The sequence below is a fragment of the Typopeltis vanoorti genome, chromosome 10, assembly GCF_054136105.1.
Source record: "Typopeltis vanoorti isolate ZY-2024b chromosome 10, IOZ_Tvanoo_1.0, whole genome shotgun sequence".
Classification (NCBI taxonomy): domain Eukaryota; kingdom Metazoa; phylum Arthropoda; class Arachnida; order Uropygi; family Thelyphonidae; genus Typopeltis; species Typopeltis vanoorti.
The window spans coordinates 9,039,047-9,064,651 of record NC_143558.1 but is presented as its reverse complement, the minus strand read 5'-3'; the positions used below and the strand labels follow the sequence as shown (position 1 = coordinate 9,064,651).

Here is a 25,605-nt window from a genome sequence, read left to right as displayed (position 1 = left end):
GTATATGTGTGAAAAAGAGCAGGTGATAACTGTGTAAATTGAAAAAGTTATTGTACTGAAGAAGTTAGAAGATTATTATTCAGAAAGAAAGCAATGACAAATTTAAGCAACATCTTAGTAAAGAAAAGATATTAGCCTCGCAATAAAAATCAGAATCGTGAAAGCAATGGTATTCCCTGTGGTTCTGTATGGATGTGAACGTTTCTGAGAAAGAGTGAAAGAAGGAAGATACTTGCATTTGAATTATGGGTTTGGAGACGCTTACTAAGAATACCATGGACTGCAAAGTAAACCAATAAATCAGTGACAGGCAGAATAAAGCCAGATTGTTCCCTTGAAGCTATGATCATCAAGCAAAAATTGTCATACTTTGGACATATTATGCGAGCAAATGACAGTCTGGAGAAGATGATGATGTTTGCTAAAGTTGATGAAAGCAGGAGAAGAGGAAGACCAAGAATTAGATGGGTGGATGGAGTTAAAGAAGCAACTGGAGTGCGCTTGGAAATTCTGGAAGATATGGCCAGGGACAGATCTGAATGGAGAGTATATGTTCATAGAGTCACCAGGAGTCGAAAACGACTCGATGGAACATAACACGCGCACACACAATCTGGCTATTTTGCTGCTATTTTTGTTAGTTAGATTCTGTATGAGAGAGAATTCCTAAATCAGGTGTACCTCTTATGCCAACTAGTTGCATGGTTGTGCATTTCGGTTGACTTCTGAAACCCGAGCTGTTTTTGAGAAATGCTATATTTTTGTATGTACTACTTTTTCAAAAATAGAAATACGATGGGTTATCTACAGGTGGGAAGTTACGAACGTCATATCTTTTGTCCTGAATATTATCGAGGTCTTAAGTCAGTCGAAAGCCTGTGTAGCTCAGTGGATGTAGCGTTTGCATACCACGGCGCTTGGCCGCACGAAGGAAGACTTGGTTTCGAGTCTAGTCGGCGACTAGAGGAAATTTTTCTAAGCCTTTTTTCGACCGGTTCTCGAGTTAGTCGATCTCTGGCACAGGCAAGCGGGTTTTTCCTCCAGGAAACTCGGGTTTTTCGTCCCGTAAACTCAAGAAAATCGACCGTAGAACCCACATTATTTCAGACATTAAATATATTGTGTTAGGGTTAGGGACCACGAGATGGCGGCACATTTGAGCCGTCTCTCTTCACTGCGTACCGCTTAATTAGTGATAGCCTTGGGCCATCTATCTCTGATTGGTACCAGTGGAGATTGAACTGCCCACTCAGTCTCCAAAAAGTTAGATAGGGCTAAATGGCCTCGCCTACTTCCGTATACGGGAATTAAATGGCGTTAGCTGTTTAGCTGTTTTAAGTCAGTCGAAATGCTGGTATTGAATATCAAGTTCACAAGTTTCAGAAATACAGGGTTTATTATTTAAAATGTGTTAGAATGATAGATAAATGGCCGAACTTTAATAATACAAGCAACTGTGTAATAAATTTGTCTAATCTGGCATCCTCCAGTCATATGTTGCTGAATATTAATGTTGGGTGCGGCATTTTCCTACATCAGCGATGGGGGTATACGAGAGACGAAGATTATATTATTATTATTTAGTATCTAAGTGAAATCTAGGATTAATCGCGAGAGGCAATTCAATAATTATTGATGATGATGTAATATAAATTACCAAAATAAAAATATGATGTAAGTTTAATAAATTGCCCAAAGATTTCAGATGAATTTATACATAACCTGTAATTTCTGATGAAAAAGTATGTGAAAACGACAAAAAGTGCACCCAAGCTTTTCTTAAAAATAAAAAAAAGAAAGCTTCGTAAATAACTTGAATAAACTGCCAAAAGATTTTTAGCGTAACGAGCTCCCCAAATACAAATAAGCTATCTTTAAATAAATACATAAATAATAAACCCTACAGGAACTTGATAGCGTCAGTTAAAGATAAACGCTACATCAAGATGAACAACAATCCATTTATACAGTTTACATTAAAAAAAAAAAAAAGGTCCGTTAGGTGGCAACATCATCAGACTTCAAGGTTATCGCAGAAATGCCAACTTTCAAAGATGATTACATTCGCTATGTTATTTTATTTTTTCTTGAAACAAAAGACACGTCATTTTTATAACTATAGCACACAGCAGTTTTAGCTGAGCAATACTTACACCAAATCAAGCAATCGTCAGACTTCATTTTGGAGTTTTATTATCTTTTCTGCATTCAGATTCATACACATACCATCTACTGAATTACAGAGTTTTATTTAATACTGTGTTGGACCTCCTTTGGCCAAGAGTTAGGCAGTTTGACTCAGATTCTACAGGTGTTGGATTGCATATACATACCAAGAGTTCACCACACTCCTTTAACTGGCTCAGATTTGACGGAAGAGGAACTTTGTTCCCGGATCTGTTTTTCTAATATGTCCCATACATTCTCAATGGGATTCGGATCCGGACTTTGTGGTGGAAGTCGCTGTCATGCTCGCTGAACCACTGCTGAACAATTCTTGTCTGATGGACAGTAGCATTGTCGTCCATGAAACAACTGTCACCTGCTGGATAAAAAGTCAACATTGCAGGATGGAATTGATCGACAATAACGTTCAGATATTCCTTGGTGGACAACCGACATTCGAGCAATATCAGGGGATCCGTTCCGTACCAACAGAATATGCCCCACTATGACACCATCTCCAGACCCTTCAGTTGGGTTCATTGCCTCATGGGGTCCCACCAAACTCTGCCTACCGTCGATACAGAACCAAGTGTATCTTGACTTGTTGAACCACATGACCTTTTCCAGTGTCCAGTCACGGTGTTCCTGACACCACTGTAGACGAACTTTCCGGTTCTTCACAGAGATAACCTGGTTTCCGTGTAGTCATGCGACTGCCAATACCGACCTTCTTCAATTCCCTGCGCATAGTTCGTTGAGATATGGGAACAGCCTTCATTAAATGCTTCGATCAATTGCTGCACACAGGAAGTTCTATTTGTCCGTACAAGCTTTCTCAGACGAAGGCGATCTCGTTCTTTGCAGAGTCTTAGGACCACAACTAAGCCTCTTAGACAAGTAAGTGGATTATTCCAATAGTATTTTTGTATGCAAATTATTTGTGTTGTCTTGGTCGATTTGCTTGCATGCAGGATGAAAAACCAATTTCTGGGAGTAAAAAAAAACAAAAAAAAACTTCTTACCTTCATGGAAAACTCATCAGATATTCCCTTTCAAATAAAAATAATAATAATAATAAAAACCATAAAGATTCCTCTTGTTATGATTAGAATCGAAACAAACTCGGGCTTTTTTCAGTTGGAGGGTATAATACCGATAGTTCTTAAAATTGCGCTATGTTTGTGCTTTAATATATTTTTTGTTAGAATATTATAAATTAAGTTAGACTGGTACCAATCGTTGCGTGTTTGCTTGGACTTATCGTTAATTAACTGTAATGGCAACAACACGTATCTTACAACTTCATCGAAGGTATACAAAGACCTATTCTTTTAACAGTTCTAGTAATAAATAATAAATTTCGAAATACGTACTTTGATCTTAGGCGACTTTTGCTCGGCAATTTCCATGCATATTTAGAAGAAACGGAATATATGCTATTTGTATCTTTATACGAAGCGGTGTTTTCTAAATATAAAGAGAAATTGCCGAATAAATGCTCAAAGGATCGTGCTACTTTACTGAAAATTACCTTTCCACTGTTAACAGCTTTACCGAATATCTTTGAATTTCCTCCTGTTCGATGTACGAGAAGTTACAGAAATACGCTAGATGAGTGACACCTAGTGGATAAATTTTTCCTTAAAGGAAATTAATTTTGGCAATTTATTTTCTACTATACTTTCAGACACGTTAATTTTTTTTTTTTTTTTTACAATGGTAAAGTTTATTATTCTCATCACAAATTATTTATAAATATATAACTGAAGTATTACTATCACATTTTCTGTTTACTACAAGTATTCATTGCAGAATGTTAAGTAAATAATGTTAGATAAATACTACTACTGGGATGATTTTGCTGTGTTGGAAGTAGGCAGCTGTTTGGGAGGTCAAATGAATGACCTGAAAGGTCTGATCAAAGTGAAATTGTCGATATATCCTGTGTTATTGCATCTGTCTTGATGGTTCACATTCTTTTTTTATTGTTGGCTTCTTTTTGAGCTAATTAGGAGGGCTTTTTTTTTTTCACTGTGGCAGCCTTTCTGTGTCTTCTGAGCTTTTAATTTGTATCTGCTTTGAAGTTTGTGACTTCCTTATGAATACCTTGGCATCTCTGGTCCACAAAAATTGGTAATTTTTTCCATTTTTGCTTTTCTTGCTTGGTACAACAGATTCTGGTTGAATGGTGTTAAATATTCGGATAGGAAGATTGGGGCATTGTCTTGCCATGCGTTCAAGTCCTTGGCAACTGTTTTTTTTTTCTGCCTGCTGGCTTTTATGAGATTGTCTCTTGTGGACTCGTAAGACGAATTACGACGGATGCAGGTCGTGGCAAGTCTTGCTTTTTGCTCTTCCTAGGAATCCGATTTACGGTCTAAATGTCGTTAAGCTGTAGGGGGATATCAATTGCATGGCCTAATTTTAAAACCACGTTTCTGAGGTTTTCTGTAAGTGACGTTTCAGGAAGACCATTTATGACAAGATCTTCTTTATGTTGTTGCTGCTGATTTAAACGTTCGTATTGTAGTTTTAGAGAATGAAATTCTTGACGGAGTTCGGATGTTTCTTTCATCAAAATGTGTTGCCTGTCATTTAGTGCGTTAATGCTCATTTTAATGTCTTTTACCGTTTGCAACATTTCTATCACTGCTAAATTATTATGTTTTACCAAATCTTCATATTCTAGACTTTTTTTGCTATTTGTTCGTTCTGTTTATTAAAGAGTTCTTGCACAAGGTCTACTAAGCTGGCTTTTATGGTCTCTAGACCATTTTCTATTAGTATATTTAAAGAGTTGAAATTATAGGACTCACCTGCATTTTTTTTTTGTTTGTTCAGTTCGTCGTCTGATTTTTCCTCCGGTATAATCGGCTGCGTCCTAGGTGGCTGCTTTAGGTGCGTTTCTTTGTTCTTCGTACAGAGTACGCACTTCCATTCCTCTCGTGTTACATCGGATTTATATTTATGTTGCCCGGTTGTTTCTGAAAAGCCGGCACATTTTAAGTGTAGAATCCTACTGCATTCGTACAAGTTATATTATTTCCGTCGGACGATAAATCCTCTAGGCATTTGATACACTTGATGACTCATCTTTCTTCCCTCGGGCAGAAATGGCGTAATTGCAAAGATGGCGACGTCTTTTGTTCTTCGCTCGTTGTTGACCACGGTCCTCTCTGTTCCCTTTTCAATACTTCAAAATTTGGTTTCTTCTTAGCCAATCTCGTTGAATTTTTTATCACTGTCTTCGGCGATAAATATTAATAATAATAATACTAATAATAATAAATATGTAAGTGGAAATGCTAGTATAAGGTAAAATAATAGTAATAATTATTAATTTACTTTATTGTCGCTACGGAATAAAAGGTTACTTGATTTAAAGTTACAAAAGTATTTTTATTTTTCAAATTTTCTAAAAATAGTTTCTTAATTATTATTTATTTATACTTATACAAAATAAAATTTATTTTGGTTGAAGATAACTATATAAAGACATATTCACTTGTAATGATAAAGTATTGTAATAGCAAACTTAATAACACAATTACTGTATTTTGAGTAAGTACTAAAGACAGTTTTGCTTCTAGTATTAGTAAACACTAGAACATTGACTGCTTGTAAACTAGCGCCAGGAACATCGAATGGGTTATTACCATCACACACGAGAGATTACCCAAGACAACCAGTGTATGAACAGAAAGAAAAAAAAAAAATCTCAGTCAAGTGTCTAGCATCGACCTTTGACTTTAGATCACATGACATCCTGTATATTAGCTCAATTTCGTGTCTTTCCGCATATCACAGCTACACTGACTCTGGCCTGATGGAATGAATGATTGTCAATTACTGCGCCCATGGGTCGTTTAAATTTATTAACAAGCTAGCTGACGTCATTGCGAAAGATCTGCCTGTACAAAAAATTTCCTGAAGTGATGCATAGAAAATCGTCTATTTTCTTGCTAAAAGAACTTAAAAATTGAAATGAATAACTGACTTGATTTTTCAGTTCTTTTAGACGAGAAATATAGGAAAAATTTCGTGATGTACCTGTAACTTTTAAATGCCTACACAGGGTATGTAATGTTGCAAGATCCTGTAAACAAGTTCAAATTATTGTTTCCAATTGAACGGCATTTTATACTTCTACTCGTTATTTAAGTAGAAGCACCACTTTATACTTCTACTTAGTATTTTGTCAACATTAACTTAGACCACAAGGAAGTCATAATAAAATATGCGTTAAATCCATACATACAATGTTCAATTTCTGTCTTAATTATACAGTTATTTATAAGTAATGGATTGTTATAATGATGAGTAATCGCCTTTTATTCCCTTATAGGGAGTGGGCGAGACTTTTTTTTAAACCTGATCTGGCTTTTGGAGACTGAGTAGGCAGTTCAGTCACTACCATTAGCCAATCAGAGATAGCTGGCCCAAGACTATCACTAATTATAAGTGACAACCGATGAAGAGACTGGCAAACAAGTGCTGCCTTCTCTTGGTATCTACGGTCGATTTTCTTGAGTTTATAGGACGACCCGAGTTTTCGAGAGAAAAAACCCGCTTGCCCGTGTCAGCGATCGACTAACTCAGCAACCGGTCTAAGAAACGCATACAAAAATTCCTCCAGTCGGCAGCTAGATTTGAACTTAAGTCTATCTTCGGGCGGCCTAGCGCAGAGGATGCACGCGCCATTTCCACTGAGCTACACAAGCTTGAAAATTAATTATATTATTATAAAAAATTAAGTTATTATATCATAAAATATAATATAATATAGAACACAATGCAGTCATCAGTGCCTTACTGGAAATAAATGTGGACCCTAATTACTTCCACATGATAAAAGAAATTAACAAAAATCAGACCACACAAATAACCCTATTTAATCAATCTATAAATATAGATATAAAGAGAGGGGTCTGCCAAGGCGATGTGATCTCTCCAAATCTATTTACCAGCATTTTAGAATACATTCTGAAAAAAAAAAAATAGACCTAAACGGAGGAAAAAGCATAGATGGTGAAAAACTACAAGTCCCTATGTTTGCCGATGATCTAGTACTGATATCCCACGACCCAAAAGACCTAGAAGAAATGGGTGAAAAGTATACACAAACAGCAGTAAGATAGGCTTAGAAATGAATCTAGAAAAATCGAAATGGATCAAAAACATCTACACAAGTGACAGTCACCTATGTATTGATAACATCCCTATAGAACAAGTTGACTCATACAACTACTTAGGACAAACAATAAAAATGAATAACGATTTATCTGAAGAACTAGCAAAAAGAAATAAAGCTGCATGGCTATCATTCAACAAACTTAAAGAAACACTTACTGATCCAAATCTTGACATCTCTCCGAAAGCAAAACTATTTAATAATGATATTCTACCATCACTCACATATGGATCAGAAACATGGAACATGACAAGAAAAGAAGAGACTCTCAGAATAACTTAGCGTGCAATAGAACGCAGGATTTGTAACATCAGCAGAATGGAACATGTTAGAAACATGGAACTAAGAAAGATATCAGGCATAAAAGATGTGGTAATAAAAAATATTAAATATTAAATATGTGGTGATCAGTATATGAAAGCAAGATGAGATGGGCAGGTCACATAGCCAGACTCAACGATAACAGATGGACATACAGAATACTCAACTGGCAACCAAGAATAAAAAGAAAACCAGGAAGACTACCTACAAGATCCACTAGTGAAATCTATGGGTATAACATGGAAGAGAGAGGATCGAGATCATTGGAGGCATCTTTGTGACCTGCACTCATGGAGAAATCCTGAGTGAAGCACGGGTCCATCAAGGTAATCATAAATATATTATATTTTATGTTATAAAAATGATAGTATTATAAAAATCAGTTATGTATTGTTATGAATATTTCCATATTTGCAATCAAGAGAAAATATATATGTACATATACTTACATAATGTAAAAAAAATTACTTCGTTAATATATTCTTCCAGGAGGATGTGGAATTTATTTATCCATGGGAGCTCAAACGTCCATTCATGTCTGATTTGGCATATTTGATGACATAGCATGATTTCTATATTAGTTGTTTTGTGATTATCATGTATGCTATTATTTACTTTAAAAAAAAACTGGTACTAACTCCTTTTATTCCACAAGGGGAAGGAAAAACTTTCAACTTTAACTTCCTGAAATTGAAGAACATCCAATCTCCATGCTTAGCCAATCATTAGCAAGGTGACCCAAGGCTATTAATGATTTCGTAGGCATCTAGGGTGGAGATTACTGCAGACTGCCGTGCCGCCATCTCGTGATTCCAACTATAATACTATATATATTATTGTTATTGTTTGAAATAATAGGAGTTCTACGGCCGATTTTCTTCAGTTGCTGGATTGAAAATGAGTTTTTTTGGGAGAAAAATCTCCTTGCTCTGCTAGAAGTAGACTAACTGGAGAACCAGTCGAAGAAAGACTTAGAAAAGATTTGTCCAGTAGGCAACTAGAATCGAACTTACAATGGTCTCTCACTGGGAGACCTAGCGCTATAGATACAGACGTCATTTCCACAGATATTTTACTTTTTTGGTTAAATTTTTGAACAAGTTGTTAATTTTCAGAAATTACATGCATAAACTGCAAAACATCCACAAATAATAATAATAGTGTTTAACAAATAGTTATACTTTTTAATAATGAGTTTCATTGTATATATGTGATTAAAATTGTAATATATGGTTCAGTTTCCAGCAAACTTTATGGATTCTTATAACATAGTAATGTCAGGTTTAATTTTTTTAATCAATACGCCATTTAATAAACAAATGTAATTTACCATTATTGTAAATAAACACACTTTAATAAAGTGCACAGTATTTAAAATATGTGCATATTTTACTTCATAAGTTTCACATTAGCAACTTGGTATATTAGTTTTTAAACATTAACGCATAGTTTTGCCGGTAGGATAAATTTGTCTCTGTAGATTGCTTTACTTTAGTAATATGCGATATTGTCGGAACTAGCTTATTTCTAAGTGGTAGAACTGGATCAATGCATTTCACATCTGAGTACGATGTATTTAGAAATTTGTTAATTTTTGCCTAGTATTTTGTGATAATATATTTTGTAAGTGACGCGTTTTGAAGAGTAATTTCGACAGTAATTTTGGTATATTATTAATATGAATGTGGCATCGCATGTTTAGTCGAAGCGCATCGGTATTTTTAGATTTCTACTTCCTGGATTGTCGTCTGTTTGCTTCGGGCAGTACTGGCATGATATTTAAGTGATATGCACGAGGAGTTTTTAAAGACGAAATTTATTGCGGTTTTAATATAATACAGTTATCCATAAGCAAATCTCAGATTATGTTCAAGACTGTCTGGACGATGTAAGGCTATTTGTTGCTGGTTCTTTGTATATGGATAAGTGTGTAGCGTGTTGTTTGTATGCTGATAGATTGTTTACGAAAATGTTGAATAAGCCCGGTGATAAAACTGTCCTTTGTGAATGTCTCATTCGGTAGCAGTTACGTCACTATATGTGACATTAATTTTCGTGATATAAATTCTATTTTTGACGAAGCTTATTAATCAGTTATTCTCCATTTCCTGTTGTGCCATTACTTTCAGCCCCCCTCCCCCCAGTTTGTCATATCGTAGATTGTCCAAAACCTTTAGAGTTGTAAAGTGAAAAAAAAAAAAAAAAAGAAATCTATTCATCTAACCTCAAGAATATTGACAAAACAGTCCATTTATAATTAAACGAGTTATTAAGCAGTATTATATTTGATTAGATTGTTTAGGAATGAAGGGTGGTATCTTTTAAAAAAGTAGACATCTACTTCAAAAAATGAACTTTCAGCAAAAATGCATAAACATTATTAAATAATTTAATATATTTTAATTATAAATATTTTAATATATTTTAATTATAAATATTTTAATATATTTTAATTTTAAATATTTTAATTTTAAATATTTTAATATATTTTAATTTTAAATATTTAAAAATAATTTTAAATAAAAATACATTAACATGTATTTAAAAATCTTAAAACGCATTGAAAAAAATTTTAAAAAAACAGAATCCAGTTATTGAATTATCCAGCGATCTCAGTATATGGTAGTTTGATAGTGTGTTTTGTCAAGTGCATAAATGACTATTTGGTTTATTTTCTCAATCCACTGGCTCAGAGGCACATAAAAATTAGTCAAAAACGATTCGAAAACTGTACTCTTGTTGGATTTAATGAAGTTAGCTAATAAGAATCTCTGATACAATTTGTTGAGCCATAACAATTTTTGGTTTAAATCCGAAAAAAAAAGGCAAATGATTAAGCTATACAGAAGTAAATCTTACAAATGAAGATAAATAAACTGCTATTATGGTCAATTTCAGTGACAGTAATGACGTCGTTATACGATGCATGGTTTTATATTTGTCTAAATATAAAATTGTATAAATGTACAAATATGAATTTGTAAAAATTTATCTGGATATCTTTAAGGTTAAGATATACGGTGAGAATATTTAAGAATCATTGTCTTAAACCAATATCTACACGTAGGAGGCGAATGCCATTACGCGAATATATTTTGATGTCTGTCAAATTGCAGTTTTTATTCTATGTGAATGTAAATCCAAGTCTTCCACCTCCTTTTGCTGAAAAGGCTTACAAAATGTAAGCATTTACAAATGTGTCAAGGAAAGTGAGTGAGCGGTATTTCATGCATCTGGCAAATTTGTGGCTGCAATAAGTCGCAAATACAGCAACGAGAAATACGTATCATCGAATAAATTCTCATATAATGAAAAATGAGTAAAGTGGTTGATTGTGTTGTGAAACGTAAAGTAATTAGTGACTTTTGTCCATAATTTTAGTAAGGATCACTAATATCAAATGTCATCAAAATCTACGAACCAGTTCAAAAGGTTATAGTTTTTGCAGACAGATTATTTTCGATTGAAAATAATCTCCAGTTTATATACACTGTGTATATATAAAATAAATAAATATATGTCCATATATCTGAGATAGTAGAGGTGTAGATAGTAGAGGTGTAGTAAATATCATACTTGGCAACAATCCAAATAGAAATATGCCAGATCTGATACACGATATACAGTAATGCAGAAATCAGAGATAAAATATAAAGCTGTTTCTATCATTTCAACCAGGAACATAATTTTGGACAATCTGACGCCATCGGGAAGTCACGCACGAACAGACACCACTTGGAAATACCCGAGTTTGAATCCAGTCATAGCTATATAATTTCGTTTCCTAACATTAAAATCCAGCGTAAGAACACCTACGCAATCCAACCACTTTGCAAACTAAACTCCAGTTTTTCTAGTTGTTTTTTAAAAGGAATTTGGAGGAGAAAGAATAAAAAACAAACAAACTCTTCTTTAACATCAAACTTGTTGGAGAATCGTCACAATACCTTACCAAAAGTGAGCTAAGTCTTTAGATGAATTCGTCAAGATGTTCTTACAATTCATATAGGAAGACTGAAGTAGGAATGAAGTGCTGGTTTGAATCAGTTCGATCACAAAACCTTAACAATTAGAATCAGACAAAAGGTATACAGAATCAGATGTCGACGAGCTAATTACAGCACATCCTGTCTTTCTCGACTTCGCAACTATCTGCAGCCGTCAAGTATTGTGAAATAAGTATTACAGCGAAATGAAATACCGTAGTAGTATTAACTCCTCACAAGAGATGAAAGCTTGTCAGATATTTATAAAATGAATGGAGATGGATAAAACTATCATGTTTTCCGGGTATGCAGAGGAATGTAGAAGCGCATGACTGAAACTTCATACACACCGATAATCAAAATTAACAGTACTTTTCAAATTGCACATATCAAATGGATGAGTTCATGTGTGTAATTCTTTTGATTTTGCAACTAGTTAGTGCCATTGAGATTTACGCGGGGTGGCATAGCTGGAGAGAGAAAGCTGCATGGTCACAATTAATTTATCAGAGCGTAAAATTACGTTAACTTGACAGGTGGCAAAGTAATCAGTTCTTTAAGCCCTGTTGTTGGGTATACTTAAAATAAATATAGGAATGTCTAAGTTGGGTGATCTCTAGAATGACATTTTCATTCTCCCCTCCACCAGAGAAAGCAAATAGAACTCCTAGACTATTATTTCAGACTAGATGCACATTATTAGACAAGGATGATTCAGGGTGCACTAGGTTATTGTCCTGAGTTATATATGTATTCCATATATATATATATATACCATTTCCTCCTGGGTGGAATCTCCTCTTTTCAACACGATAATACCCGATTTTCATAGCGTAGTGTTGGAGATAGAACCACTACTTGGTTCTATCTCCAACAAGAATTGATTAAGTTTGGTAGGAAAATGATGCATTGTGTCTGGTGAAGAATCCTTTGTTGATTTTGCACACCCCATTTACCGTATTGGCAGCACATGAGCAGCGCAACTACCGTATTGGCAGCACAAAAAAATATTATATACCATATGAATCTGTAATAAATGCAGGTTCAACCCCATCTTTCTCTCGTATATACTTATATGTTTTATAGTGTCACATTTTTAAAATGGTGTCTAATCCGTTCTTTCTCTTTTTTGCAGTTTGATTTTGTGACCGTACAAGTGCCGTCCATGGCTGAAAACAGGAAGGGTTGCAAATTGAAGTGCGGGAAGAAAAATTTCCGACTGTTCTACAGAAAACATCTAGATGTAATCGTAGAAGTACGCGAAGAGGACGGAGAAGATCTACTGGAACAGGAACCTCCACTTCCCAAGAAGATCAAAAAAGTCAAGAAAGTGAAGTTCTGGAAGCATTCCGAAGACGACAGGGAAAAGCTAGTGAAGAATGACTACTCTGGTGTGCGACCAAAGATCCAACCAGTTGCTGCCGAAACGAAATCGGAAAAGAAGGAAGCAAAGAAGAAACAGAAGAAAAAGGTGAGTTTTTGAACACTTCCAAGAAAAAGATAGAAATCAAGAATATAGTTATGAAGAGTAAGTAGGGCCTCTGATCGAGGGTAAATAGAACTGGAACCGACACCACACAGTTAATCCCACTCACGAAGGACTGTAAGCCTGGTGTACACAAATCCTTAGACGGCTACGAATTAAATATTTCAGAATCTTAATCTACAGACTAAACACGAAACATTTGCAATGTTCCAGTGTCTTCGCAAGTGTCAAAATGACTGTCATTATTTGCACTGCGCCGTAGATCCGATCATTGTGGTAAAAATAGAATTGAAGTAGACGAGTTTGGAGTCAAAGATATGGAACATCTCGATGTTCAGTGGAATATAAAACATGCGAAAAGGGATTGGTGTTATCGTTCACGTGGTTAATTTGTCTTAACTCTAACTGAGTACTGAGAGAGTAGTAAGATGAAGAGGTTGTCCCATTTACATAGTAGAAACAGGCAACAAATGACAGCAATTACTATTTTTAGTGCGGTTTTTAAAGTCCTGAAGAAGTTTCCTTTTTAGGGCCAGAATTCAAGAGTGGAAAGACAGTGATATGTGAAATTTTATGAGAATGTAGCTTTGTTAAAAACGAAGGAACAGTTGTATTAGTAATTTTTCACATTAAAGGAAAGGGAAAAAGTGGATACATCATCGTCAGTAGGTTCCAACAGGTACTTAAGCGCCCACGGCATTCCACGTATCTTTGGATTTCATAACCATAAGTCCAGGATAAGGTCGTTAGCTATATGCCTGTGACTATTGTTTTGTCTGTAAATTGCCTGTGTTCTACTAGCCAGTTTGCCTGGTTGTGGGAAGTAAAACACCGAGTTTCCGGTATGAAAAGTCCTTCCACCTCCGCATGAAACCAGCTAACTCAACTTCAGTTGAAAAGACCTGATGAAGGTTCTTCGTGTCCTAGATGAGATTCAAACCCAGGTCTTTCCAACCAAAAGGCTTCATCTATACTGATTGAGCTACAGAGGCTCGAAGATGGATACACTGTGATAATGCTGGACTTTGCAACAGCCTTTGACAGAATAGAGTATTGAGATTATTGCCTAAATTATGGTAGTTAAAAATGGATAAGTTTATGGCCGTTCTGATAATGTATTGCTTGGAATTACGATGAAAACCATAATAAACCATATGTTAGCGCACGCGTTCTCTGGTCAATTCGCCTGTTTTGTAGGGTGAAAAAAAAATAACGTGTTTTCCAGAAAAAAACAGTGTCATCTCCGTACGTTCAGTTGAAAAGTCCCTTATAAAGATCCCTTGCATTCTCTACAGGATTCCAACCGAGGAATTTCCATCCGAAATTAAGATGTCATGACATCCTTCTTAGGAAGCCAGAGACAAATGGCTTCTAATTTAGTGTTCAAATGTAAGGTTTTTTGCATTTTGCACTAACGAGATTTTAGAAGGAATTGATTTCAGCAGAGTAATAAATACCGTGCTGAGAAATATACTGACAAGTGGGAATAGAAAACATCTTGCTTCACACGTTGATATCATCGTGTAATTCTGTCATCCACATTTTCGGGAGAGGCACTTTTTCCCGACATCGAAAAAAGTGCAAACTCAAATAAAATAATTTCAGAACTACAGAATGATGACTACGATGATAAATTCAGGACTGTGGATTGCAGAATTTGAAAGATAAACAGAACAGTTGGGATGTGAGTAAAACACACAAAGGGAATTCATAGGGAGACACTGGGAAGTTATATACTTGGAGGATAAACAATCATCCCTAAAACTTCAGTAAGAGTATGATAATAAGGGAGTGAAGAAAATGTTTTTTTTTTTTTTTTTCATATGCTGTCAAATATGTTATCAGACACAATTGTGAGTACACGATTAATGAATTTGAGAGGTATACTAGGTACTGTTGGACCTAGAGTGGGTCTCTTTCGATGTCCCGAACTCCACTGTGAGAGAGGAAAACCCAATTACCTTTACCACTAAAATAATGTTAATGGTAAACTCTGATTATGCATAAATATAGCTTATGAATGGTTGTTAAAAGCAACCGAGGATAATTAGCAGGTCTCATACTGAGTTGGCCTTTTCATTCTGCCAAACAGACTGGTTGCAGATTTGTCACGGCCCTAAGAAAACGCAGTTAATAAAATAATGTACTAACCTCGTGACTTCTGTTGCTCGGCTAATTTTACTCAATCCAATCCAACAGAAGCCTAATGCCAGTCGTTTTAAAGTTCTGTGCTGCTATTTCGTTCACATTTCTTTGATGAGTATAATGGTTGGCTCATGGAGAGCTGTGATAATAATAATAAAAAAAAATATCCTCTGGCTGTTTGATGATTCCAATTGAAAGTCCCCCCCCCTCTCTCTCTGCATATGACTACAGAGAGGCATCTGTGATAATACGAGTGGTATAACATAATAATAATAATATTATTATTATTAGTTAATGAATTAACTCTTTATCTGCGTTCTTGTATTGTGAATGTAATAGAACGAGTCATTATTACAGATGCCCAGATCAAAATTATGAAAACAAACTAATTATTTTATAGGTCTTTATCGAGTTTGGGAAAATAAACTTCATAGAATATGCGAAAGTCACTGCTCCGAAATAAAACGCACTGTGGGCAAAAGGTCACAGACCCAACTGCATTTATCGTAGCCATTTCCTGCTTCATATCAGGAAAATAAATAATTTGATTAGATTGCAGCGTAAATGCCACCAGGGATTCGATTTGCCTTTTGTAAATAAGCAATAACTGATGAGAATTGTCTTCTGTTTGGTGCTAACACGTTAATTTCACATTTAATCTCGAAGAAGGTGCTGTTGCTATTTGTTAGATCGATGAATAATTCCTTTATGTATATTTTTATGTGTGAGCTAATAATAATAATATAATATAATAACACAATATAATATTTTAATTAATATAATTTTAATATAATTTTTAGCAGAAATGCTAAAAAAATTAATAATCGCTCAAATACTACATAACAGTATTGAAAGCAAATGATAGTGATCTACAGTAACATTGCAGACTAAAGAGAATTACATTGAAGTCAATACCCGTCTGCAAAATGCTCTCGTATCAAAAATCATAAAAAATGGAAAAGTTCGACTCTTAGCTTGTGTAGTTTTTGCAAAGCGATATGAATGTGAATGTATAACAACCAGAACCTGTAAAAATAACTGAACAGTGATTTCATAGTTGTGTAAGAATGCAGCATAAAGGCATCCGCCAAATAATAAGTACGCTAGTAATTATGTGTTTGCACAGTTAACCGAATGGTTACGCACTCCGCAACCACATTCCTAGGAAAGGAGTGTCCTGCGTTCAATTCCCATCGCTGACGTGAGGAGCCTAGGATCTTTCTCAGCCATTTCTCTGCTTTGCGGTTTTTCCTTCCGCAAAGCAGGCAAACCGGTCTTAACAACACAACGCTTCACAAACAATTACACATGGTTGAGCGGGGGGGGGGGGGGGTACGACCCTGCCTCGTAGTGAGTTATGATACCCAAAAATGGGAGGGCAAGGCCCTACATGGGGCTGTAGTGCCGAAGAAGAAGTTACATTTATTCGATTTTGTGCTATGTTTAAATGAAAGGAGTCAGTAATGACTGTTGACATTTTTGTTTTGACAAAGAGAAACCTTTTTCCATATAAATGCTGCGATGTATTGAAACTGCTGACAATATTTCCAAAAAAGAAAGTACGATCGAAATAATATCACATGCGTACTATAGATAATGGATAAAAAATTTTGCTATCAGTTACATGAACTGGAAAGACCTTTTTTTGAAATGTTTCTAGCAAATTATGCAATGATCAGTGAAATGACCTAGATTTTCGTGGCCCGGTCGCTATCGGCTGGATCAAGATACGCTATCTATTATTTGAAGTTATGGAACGTTCCAGGTTTGTTAATAACATAAAAATGGGTGTACAGATAGTATGAAGCAGTTGAATACAGGTGGTATGCAACACAACCTAAACTTGGTGATTTCGATAGAGATGTCATCGTGGGCCACATCGGTGGCATGTCTGTACGTGCCATTACCGTTCAACTGGAGCTTCTTTAAATTACAGATTAGCGATTCAACAAATGGAGAAGATCTGGCATCACTAGTGCAGTAAAACACTCAGGGCGGTCGCCGAAAATGACTGACAGGGACAGTAAGGTGTTAAAACGGGTGGAACGATTTATGAACCTTTGTGCCGATTTCCGCTGCAATCGGCACAAACCATCCGTAATGAGTTCCAGAGCGCCAGTAACACCATAGTGAGCTCTAATACCTTATGAAAAGAACTCCCATTTACTGGGTTTTCACGGAAAAGCACCGGAACACAAGCCGAACACAACAACAACAACGAACAAGGCAGCCCGTATGACTTGGTGCAAAGAACGTGTGAAATGGACAATTGACCAGTGGAAAACGGTAGTCTGGAGCGATGAATCAAGATTCACTTGTTTCTAGTCTGATGGCAGGGTGTGGGTGTGGAAGCATCCTGGTGAACGCTTTTTGCCACAGTGTGTTGCACTCACAGTAAAGTTTGGTGGTGGAGGAGTAATAGTGTGGGGTGCATTCAGCTGGTTTGGAGCGGAGCCACTGGTCGTTGTCCTTGGTTCCATGAAGGCAGCTCAGTGCCCTGATATTCCTGATAATCAGGTGCTGCTTACACTGTGGAGTTTTTATGGAACTGATCCACGTTGTTATCAAGACGAGAATGTTCCATGCCACGAAGCTGCAGCTGTCACCAAACAATACTCAATGGGTATAAGAGGAACACTGCATACATGGTTCAAGAACTACTCCTCAAACAGAACACAAGTAACAAAAATAGGTACATGTCATAGTCGGAGTATACAAGTAAAACACGGTGTACCTCAAGGTGCCATATTATCACCCACTCTATTCAACATATACATTAACGATGTTCATAACATATCCATAAGAAGTCAAATATTTCAATACGCAGATGACACTGCACTACTAGCAATCCACACAGACATTAACACAGCTCTCTGCAAAGCACAACAAGACCTAAACGAAATCACAACATACTTCAACCAAAACGCAATTCTAATCAACGGCACCAAAACACAGATGTTGATAATACACAACCCAAGAATCATACGCCCCGCATCACTATCGATACATCGTCACACATACCGCTGCATTAACAACAAAAATACCTGCCAATGTTCCGAAATCAAACCTGTATCACACGCAAAATACCTCGGTCTCTATATAGATTCCCACCTTAAATGGACAAAACATATAGAATACCTACACACACCAAACTCCGGATCATCGCAGCAAAACTCTTCCAAGTTAAAGCCATTATTCCATCCAACATAAAAAAAAAACCTCCTATATCACGGTATCTGCGAATCCCTACTCAGATACGGAATAACAGTCTATACAAATACATCAAACAGCCATCTAACAAAATTAGAAACACTACACAGAAAAATCGTGTCAACAGTGATCTGGACACCTTACATGCAACAACCAATATCCGACAAGCACATGGCGATGCACAGAATTCTGAGCATTAAAAACCTGAAACACTACATGACATTAAGAAGGAATTACTTCAACATCATCTATCGAAACAACAGAGACACATATCGTATAACACGACCTACAACAACTCTCTACATCCCCACACCCTTCAACAACTCATACGGTTCTTTTGTGAGATCACATCAGATACCCACGCAACTCAACAACCTACCAAGAAAGTTAAAACACCTAGATAACTACAGAACATTAAAAAACGAACTCTGGAAAATATACCAACAAAGTTAAGAAATCATTAACACCAATATACACATCACAAATCACTAGCATCCAAAGCGTACATCCTATACGTAAACAGTAGCAACAACACAAATAGTGAAGGCGAAATCCCACTCTCTTCGTAAAAGCTAACCCAAGCTTCGAAGTAGGTAGGATTAACTTGCCTCACTCATCTACAAGTAATCCTTATAAGCAAATGCAGAAATTTGTATGTATAATCATTCTTTCTCAAACTTTAAAAAAATAAAAAATAAATAAAAATAAAAAATTATACAAAAAATTCTTTATAATCTTCATTGTTAATATTAGAAGAACATGTGTTGTAAATACATAATACAAAGGCAAAAAATTATTATTAAAAATTTTACTTGAAATCCAATGTAGGAATTGCAGCACTTAGTGCTGAACTCTGTAAAATTATAAGATGCAATGTCACACAAGATGTTTATTGTATGTATAAATATTTTAGCAATCAATAAAAAATATATTTATATTATTAAAAAATATTATTATTATTATTATTATTATTATTATTATTATTACATGCCACCTCCAGGGAGTCCTAAGACTCATCGAATGAGGGAAGCTACTCCACACCTCTCCGTGTCCACCAACTACAACGAACCGTAAGTATACCAATCCCATCTACTGCACACCACCACCACCACTAATATTTTCACAGACGATCACAAGCATACATGCCCACAGCGGAATTCGAACCCGCAGCCTTTTGGCTGGAAAACGGATACTCTAACTACTCGCCCAAGCAGGCTGGCAACGAATAGACGGTTAAGTTCGAAACCCTGTATACCATGTTATTTTTGAAAGCCTTTGGGTGGTGTATGGATGGTTTTGTCTCTCACCTTGCCTAGCTTACCACCATCAGCAAACAACGGAATACCTCCCCCCACCCTTAAATCATTTTCTATATCAGCAATATATAAATTAAACCGAAGTGGCTCCAGTACAGGATTCTTGAGATTCCACTACTTGCTCGAGTTCTTCTAGACTCCACTCTGCCATTTGCCACTCTGTGATGACGTCATAATTTGGCATGAAAAAAAAAAAACATTTTTTGATTTTTCAGACCAACTGTAAAGTAGAATGTTCATGTTATCTGACTCATATAATACTAATGGCATTGATATGCTGTATAATTTTAAGACCTTTTAGTTGACGGTAAATGTCTGAAAAGTAATTATAATAGATGGATTCTGTTTTTATCCTCTCTGGGAAAGATAACCTATATCTAAAACCGAGGTACCTCCATAGCTCAGTCGCGAAATAAGCCTTCGCGTATATTGTGGCGCTTGATGTACAGGTGTGGAGTCTATCCCGGACTGTAGGACAATAAGGCGATGTGCACCATTACGTCAAAGAGTCTCGACTCTTTCAACAGGACATTGCTCTCTGTTGACAGTTGTTGTATTATTAATGGAATTTACACTTTGCAGGATGAGTTGAAAAGGCATGTGGAATATTGTCCACGATGGTCACCTTCACTGAGTGTGTAAATTTCTAATGTGCTGAATCACATTAGACTTTATAAAATATGTTACGAAGGTTGTTGTGCTCTATTGTACTGCATATGCTATATTAAATATATGTATATTACGATTTGTCCAATTTTGTTCTTGTGTCTCAATACTTTTTTTGAAAATGTACATCTTTGTTTTTTATATCGTTACTGCTTGTTTCACGACTTTTGTCCTCTTTGATTTTTTTCAGACTTGGAAGAGGGTTCGTCATGCAGCTTTGGTCACTTGTCGATACATCGGCTTCGGAGTCGCGTCTATGGTTCCAGTAGGAATGGTGTACCCAATGCCTATGGAAAGTTTCGGTTACTACGACAATTACAACAGCTATAATCGCGATAAGGAACCAAGTTGGATCACCGGATTATTGTTTACCAGCTATTAAAGACATCCAGATCATCTATAACGTGTAACAAGTGCCAAATGAAGTGAACTGAAATTGCACAGTGAGGAAAGCAATAGTGTATACAGAGAGACAATGCAAGGAGGAAGAGGGCGGGATCCTAAAAGCAACCGCCGCTTATGGAACCCTTAAAAAAATCCAAATATTAAAATATATAACGTAAAATCGCCATATCAGAAACAAGATCGACTCTGTTTGTACAGAAAATTCGTTATAGTGATGCATGGTACTGAATTATTTCTCCCGTTATATGAAGAAAATATACTTTTTTTTCTTTTTTTTTTTGTAAATACTGAACAATGTTCGCGATATACAAGTCCTTACTTCCCCTACGCCCCCTCTTAAGTTACTTAGTAACGTAATTTCAACTCACAGGCAATAAATGTAAATGTTCATCGGGGATACTACAAAACTGACTGTTTGGAAAGTTTAATAACAGTTCTTTGGATAATTTCCTTTACTGTCCGACCACATGAGCGAGAGCTGTCGTTGGCAGATTGCCAAGAAGAGTCAATTCATGTTGAAGGGGAGAAAGAAATAAAGCGATGCACGACATGAATTGGTCACCAACACGCGAAATCCCGTGCTTTATACGTAAAAATTTCCAACTGTTATACAAGCAAAATAGTTACCACTTTAAAAACTACAATGATCATAAAACAGAAGTTAATTTTCCGACTTGTGATAATAAAGAACTCATCCCACAATGCGGATTGATTACCCTATTAGCGGAATGGACTCTCCTTCTTTTGACATGCGCAGAAGTGTCGAAGGGGCTTGCATCTGTGGACTTAAACAGTAATTTTCTCTCGTTGTACATAAATTTAGATATTACTGTGTTCAGCAATACATACGTGTAAATTCAAATAACCTTCACAGTTCGTTTCAATGCTCTTTCTGAGCTTGTATTCATTGTTCCTTTTCGCTAACCTTTTAAGACGTTCTTTTGTCTTCCTGCTAACTCATGGAGAGAAAAAAAAAGAATGATTTATTTTTCCTGTTTGTTGATATAGTGCAACATTGCTACAATAATGGTATGACTGTTATCGTATCTGGTTCACCGTAGCAGTCAAATTTCATGAAACATGCAATGTGGATAGAAAAGAACTACCTATCGAAAGTTCATAGATCGACCTTGATTTTTGTTATACAGTGGGTGTATAACAAAAATTCAATTTCGCACTTGGCTCTAATAATGATCAAATTATTAGAGCCAAGTGCGAAAAAGGTATTTTGTGAGGTTCGGGTAGAAATAAAACCACATGGCCAATGTTTTTACATCACATTGTTTTTTTAAAATTAGTCCTCTAATGATACACTTAAAAAATAAAGTATGTTTATATAATATATAAGAAGCAGAATCATGTGAAATCGTTATTCCGGAAGCACTCCTGTACCTGGGGTAGCATCTTGGTCTCCAGTACCTTGATGTATTGATCCTGCTTCATTGTTCAAGCCCAAGTCCTTGATTCGTCGACTAGCTGTCATTGAAGATATCTTAATGCCAGCATCCTGCATCATTTTTGTAAGAACCCTCCGAGGTGCCTTCCTGTTTTCCACGCATATTTTTTTTTTTTTTGTTCCGTGGGGTGGTAATTTTTTTTCCACCCATATTTCTTCAAACGCTTCGGTGCCAATTCAATATTTGAATCATTTTTTTTTATTCGACCCACTGATGCTCGGGAAACATTAGCAGTTGATGCCATCATCCTTTGAGAATGTTCACTATTCATTAAGAGCGTTGAAATTTTCATTGGAGAAAGATCTTTGGCCTTGTCCAAGGTAAAAATACACTCTGTCGAGAAAAGAATAAAAACAAATCATAAAATAACACAGTACAATACTTATGAACCATGTACAAATCTTGAAATAAACCACTTATCGTCAAAATATTGTAAGAACACTCCAAAAGTAATTAAAACGCTTGAATAATCTCAATAACTTATAAACTGAACAAGATGGCTGTCGAACGGTGGCTGAGAATCTAAACACAAAATGGCGTCCATATGACAGGTTATGAAACCAACAGTACAGTATTGTCAACTGTATATTAAAATCAGTAAAAATAATTATTTAATAAAAAAAATATAAAGAACCCCTCGTTTATTTTAACTGGTTGAAGTGTAAAATTGTTACTGTAATTCATGGAGGTGGCTCTAATAATATGATCACCCACTGTAAATAAATGAATTTTTTATTCAAAGGAAATTTAAATAGACTACTCTTTATTCTAAGGTTTTGGCCTATAACGGAAATCAGTAGGCAGTCTGTCCTTATTTTTAGTCATCCCTAATAGTTGAGTTCACGTATTGATGGTATGTCGACTTTCGAGTGACGATAGAACTGAAGATAACTGCTGCCATGTTGTGTTCCTAATTCTAACTAACATTGTGGTATCTGAAATAATGTAAGTTCTACCTTCGATTTTTGTGGGTTGCACGGTTAAAACTTTCATTTTACGGGAGAAAAAAATATTAATGCAAATCCCACCTACGGAAGGTTGCGAAGCTGTGCATTAGTGCCATCAATAGAACTAAGGATTACGAAACGGAAACTTTGCTCGTGGCTCATTTATTATTATTATATCATTATTATTATTACTATTATTCGTGACACCTGCAAGGAGTCTGAAGACTCATCGCGGGAGGACACCTATTGTACAACTCTGTATCCACCACTACACCGAACCTCTCCTACCAATCATCACCTTCAGCGCCATCTACTGGCCACCACCACAGGTAGTATTTTTTTGTCTGTCAATTGCGTGTGTTTATATGTATGTGAGTCATATATGCTTGTAATGTACAAAAGGAATAGAGAATTAAAATACATTGTATTTCACAGAATTATAATGTCATATTGTATGCATATTGTATATAGCTTACATAAAAGAACAAAAAATGAGTCTCGTACTTTCTAACAGTTGTTTTTATTGTTTTATGGCTGATGGTGATACCTTAATATTGACAAAGTAATATATTGAACTTTTGCTATGAAAGCACTTCAGATTTGAAGTTAAATAGAAGAAATATGATTGGCACATATAACCAGAGGAGTGTTTTTGTTTCATATCGTATTTATATGCTGGAGTACTAGACCACTGGGCGTATGAGGCGATCCCCTTTCAAAATGTTCATTTTCTGCTATAATCGCATTATATAAGACGACAGCAAATTTTACACTTACGGCTGACAGTTTCGTACACATTACTTTGACTTGAATATAATATAGGCATAGTAATTACCTCAGGAATTTTCTTTATTTCAAGCTATGAGCGATGTCTTCTGGCATGAGATGATCCTTAAGAATGTTTATTACATCTTCAGTTTTGTATATTGTAATTCATGCGATTACCAGTGAGATTTAACTTGAATTTATATGAAAAATCCGGGGTAGAGCTGACTACTACCGGATGCGTCCCCAGGTGGCGGATCGGGGAACAGCCTTCAGATATGGAAGCTAGCTGAGATATAAGCAGAGCAATCTGGCGAATAAGCAGCCGTGGACCAACAGCGGCTGAGCTATCAGGGCGTGGGGGGAGCAGAGGTGGCAACTCTGTCTCACTTAAAACCTCACGAAGCCCAATGACAACTCGGTGACATGGCGAGTAGTGCCGCCATTAAATAAGCACCTGCTGGGGTCACTGCCCCTGACAGTGGGAAGCAGCATTGTCAGTACTAACACAAGGTTGAAGCCAAATGATGACGGAAAAGCTTGTGATCAGAGATTTGCAGCTGGCAATATGATTATGTTGTGTACGTCTGTAACACTGCGGAGCAGAAAGCAAATGGAGAAACTATTGCTCTACCTTATCTCCAGAACAACCACCATGGCAAGCAAACTCTTACAACTGGCCCCGAGTTCCCGGCGTCCCTTAAATGGGACACGGGTGCGAAGAATCTCCGGGCTCAAAATGGTGTCCACTTTTAAAATTGCAACTTGGAATGTCAGAACTCTATATGAAGCTGGCAAATTAAGAAATGACACAAGAGGCTGGGCATCCAGATTTTGGGAATTTGCGAGATAAGATGGCCAGGATCTGGAAAGTGTCAACAGGATAATATGACAATGTATTACTCTGCGAATGATGCGAATGGCTCAATAAGCGCCGCCATCTCCTGGTCCCTAACCCTAACTCTTGCATTTAGTGTCAGAAATAATGTGGGTTCTAAGGGTCGATTTGCTTGAGTTTATGGGATGAAAAACCCGAGTTTCCAGAAGAAAAACCCCGCTTTCCCGTGCCAGAGATCGAGTAACTGGAGAACCGGTCGAAGAAAGGCTTAGAAAAATTTCTTCTAGTCGCTGACTAGATTTGAATCCAAGAAGTCTTCCTTCGTGTGCAGCAGATAAAAACGGTTAGCATATGTAAAAATGATATTTTTAATTCAATACACTGCTACATAAATCATTAAAAAAATTATGAATACTTCAATGTAATTCCCAAAATTTGGAATCACATTTATATCTATTTCACTGCAGAATCTTGGTTTGATTCCAGAAACATCTATGTCTAATGTAAATGGCATAGTAAGCAAGAACACACACTTAGCAGATTCCAAGGATTTGATGTATTTCAGAAGTTTCGGGATTCTAATCTCAGCAAATCGGTCCGTTTGTCAACCTATCATCCACCAAGGATAAATAACAAAATCGGAAGAACGGAATACTTGATAAACCCTAGGAAAGAAGAGAAGTGATAATTTATCCTTAGTGGATGA

At 36.1% G+C, this 25,605-nt stretch overlaps 1 protein-coding gene across 2 annotated transcripts in view; it reads left to right on the top strand.

The window, feature by feature from the left end:
* LOC150102161 (uncharacterized) overlaps positions 1-23,733 on the top strand; it is a 39,028-nt gene extending 15,295 nt beyond the window's left edge. For both annotated transcript variants that reach the window (XM_090399278.1, XM_090399279.1), the window contains exons 2-3: positions 12,800-13,135; positions 20,678-23,733. In XM_090399278.1, the coding sequence (XP_090255404.1) occupies positions 12,830-13,135; positions 20,678-20,869 (498 nt within the window). In that variant the 5' untranslated portion in view covers positions 12,800-12,829 and the 3' untranslated portion in view covers positions 20,870-23,733. The remainder of the gene's footprint in view (positions 1-12,799; positions 13,136-20,677) is intronic.
* Positions 23,734-25,605: the final 1,872 nt, after the last annotated feature.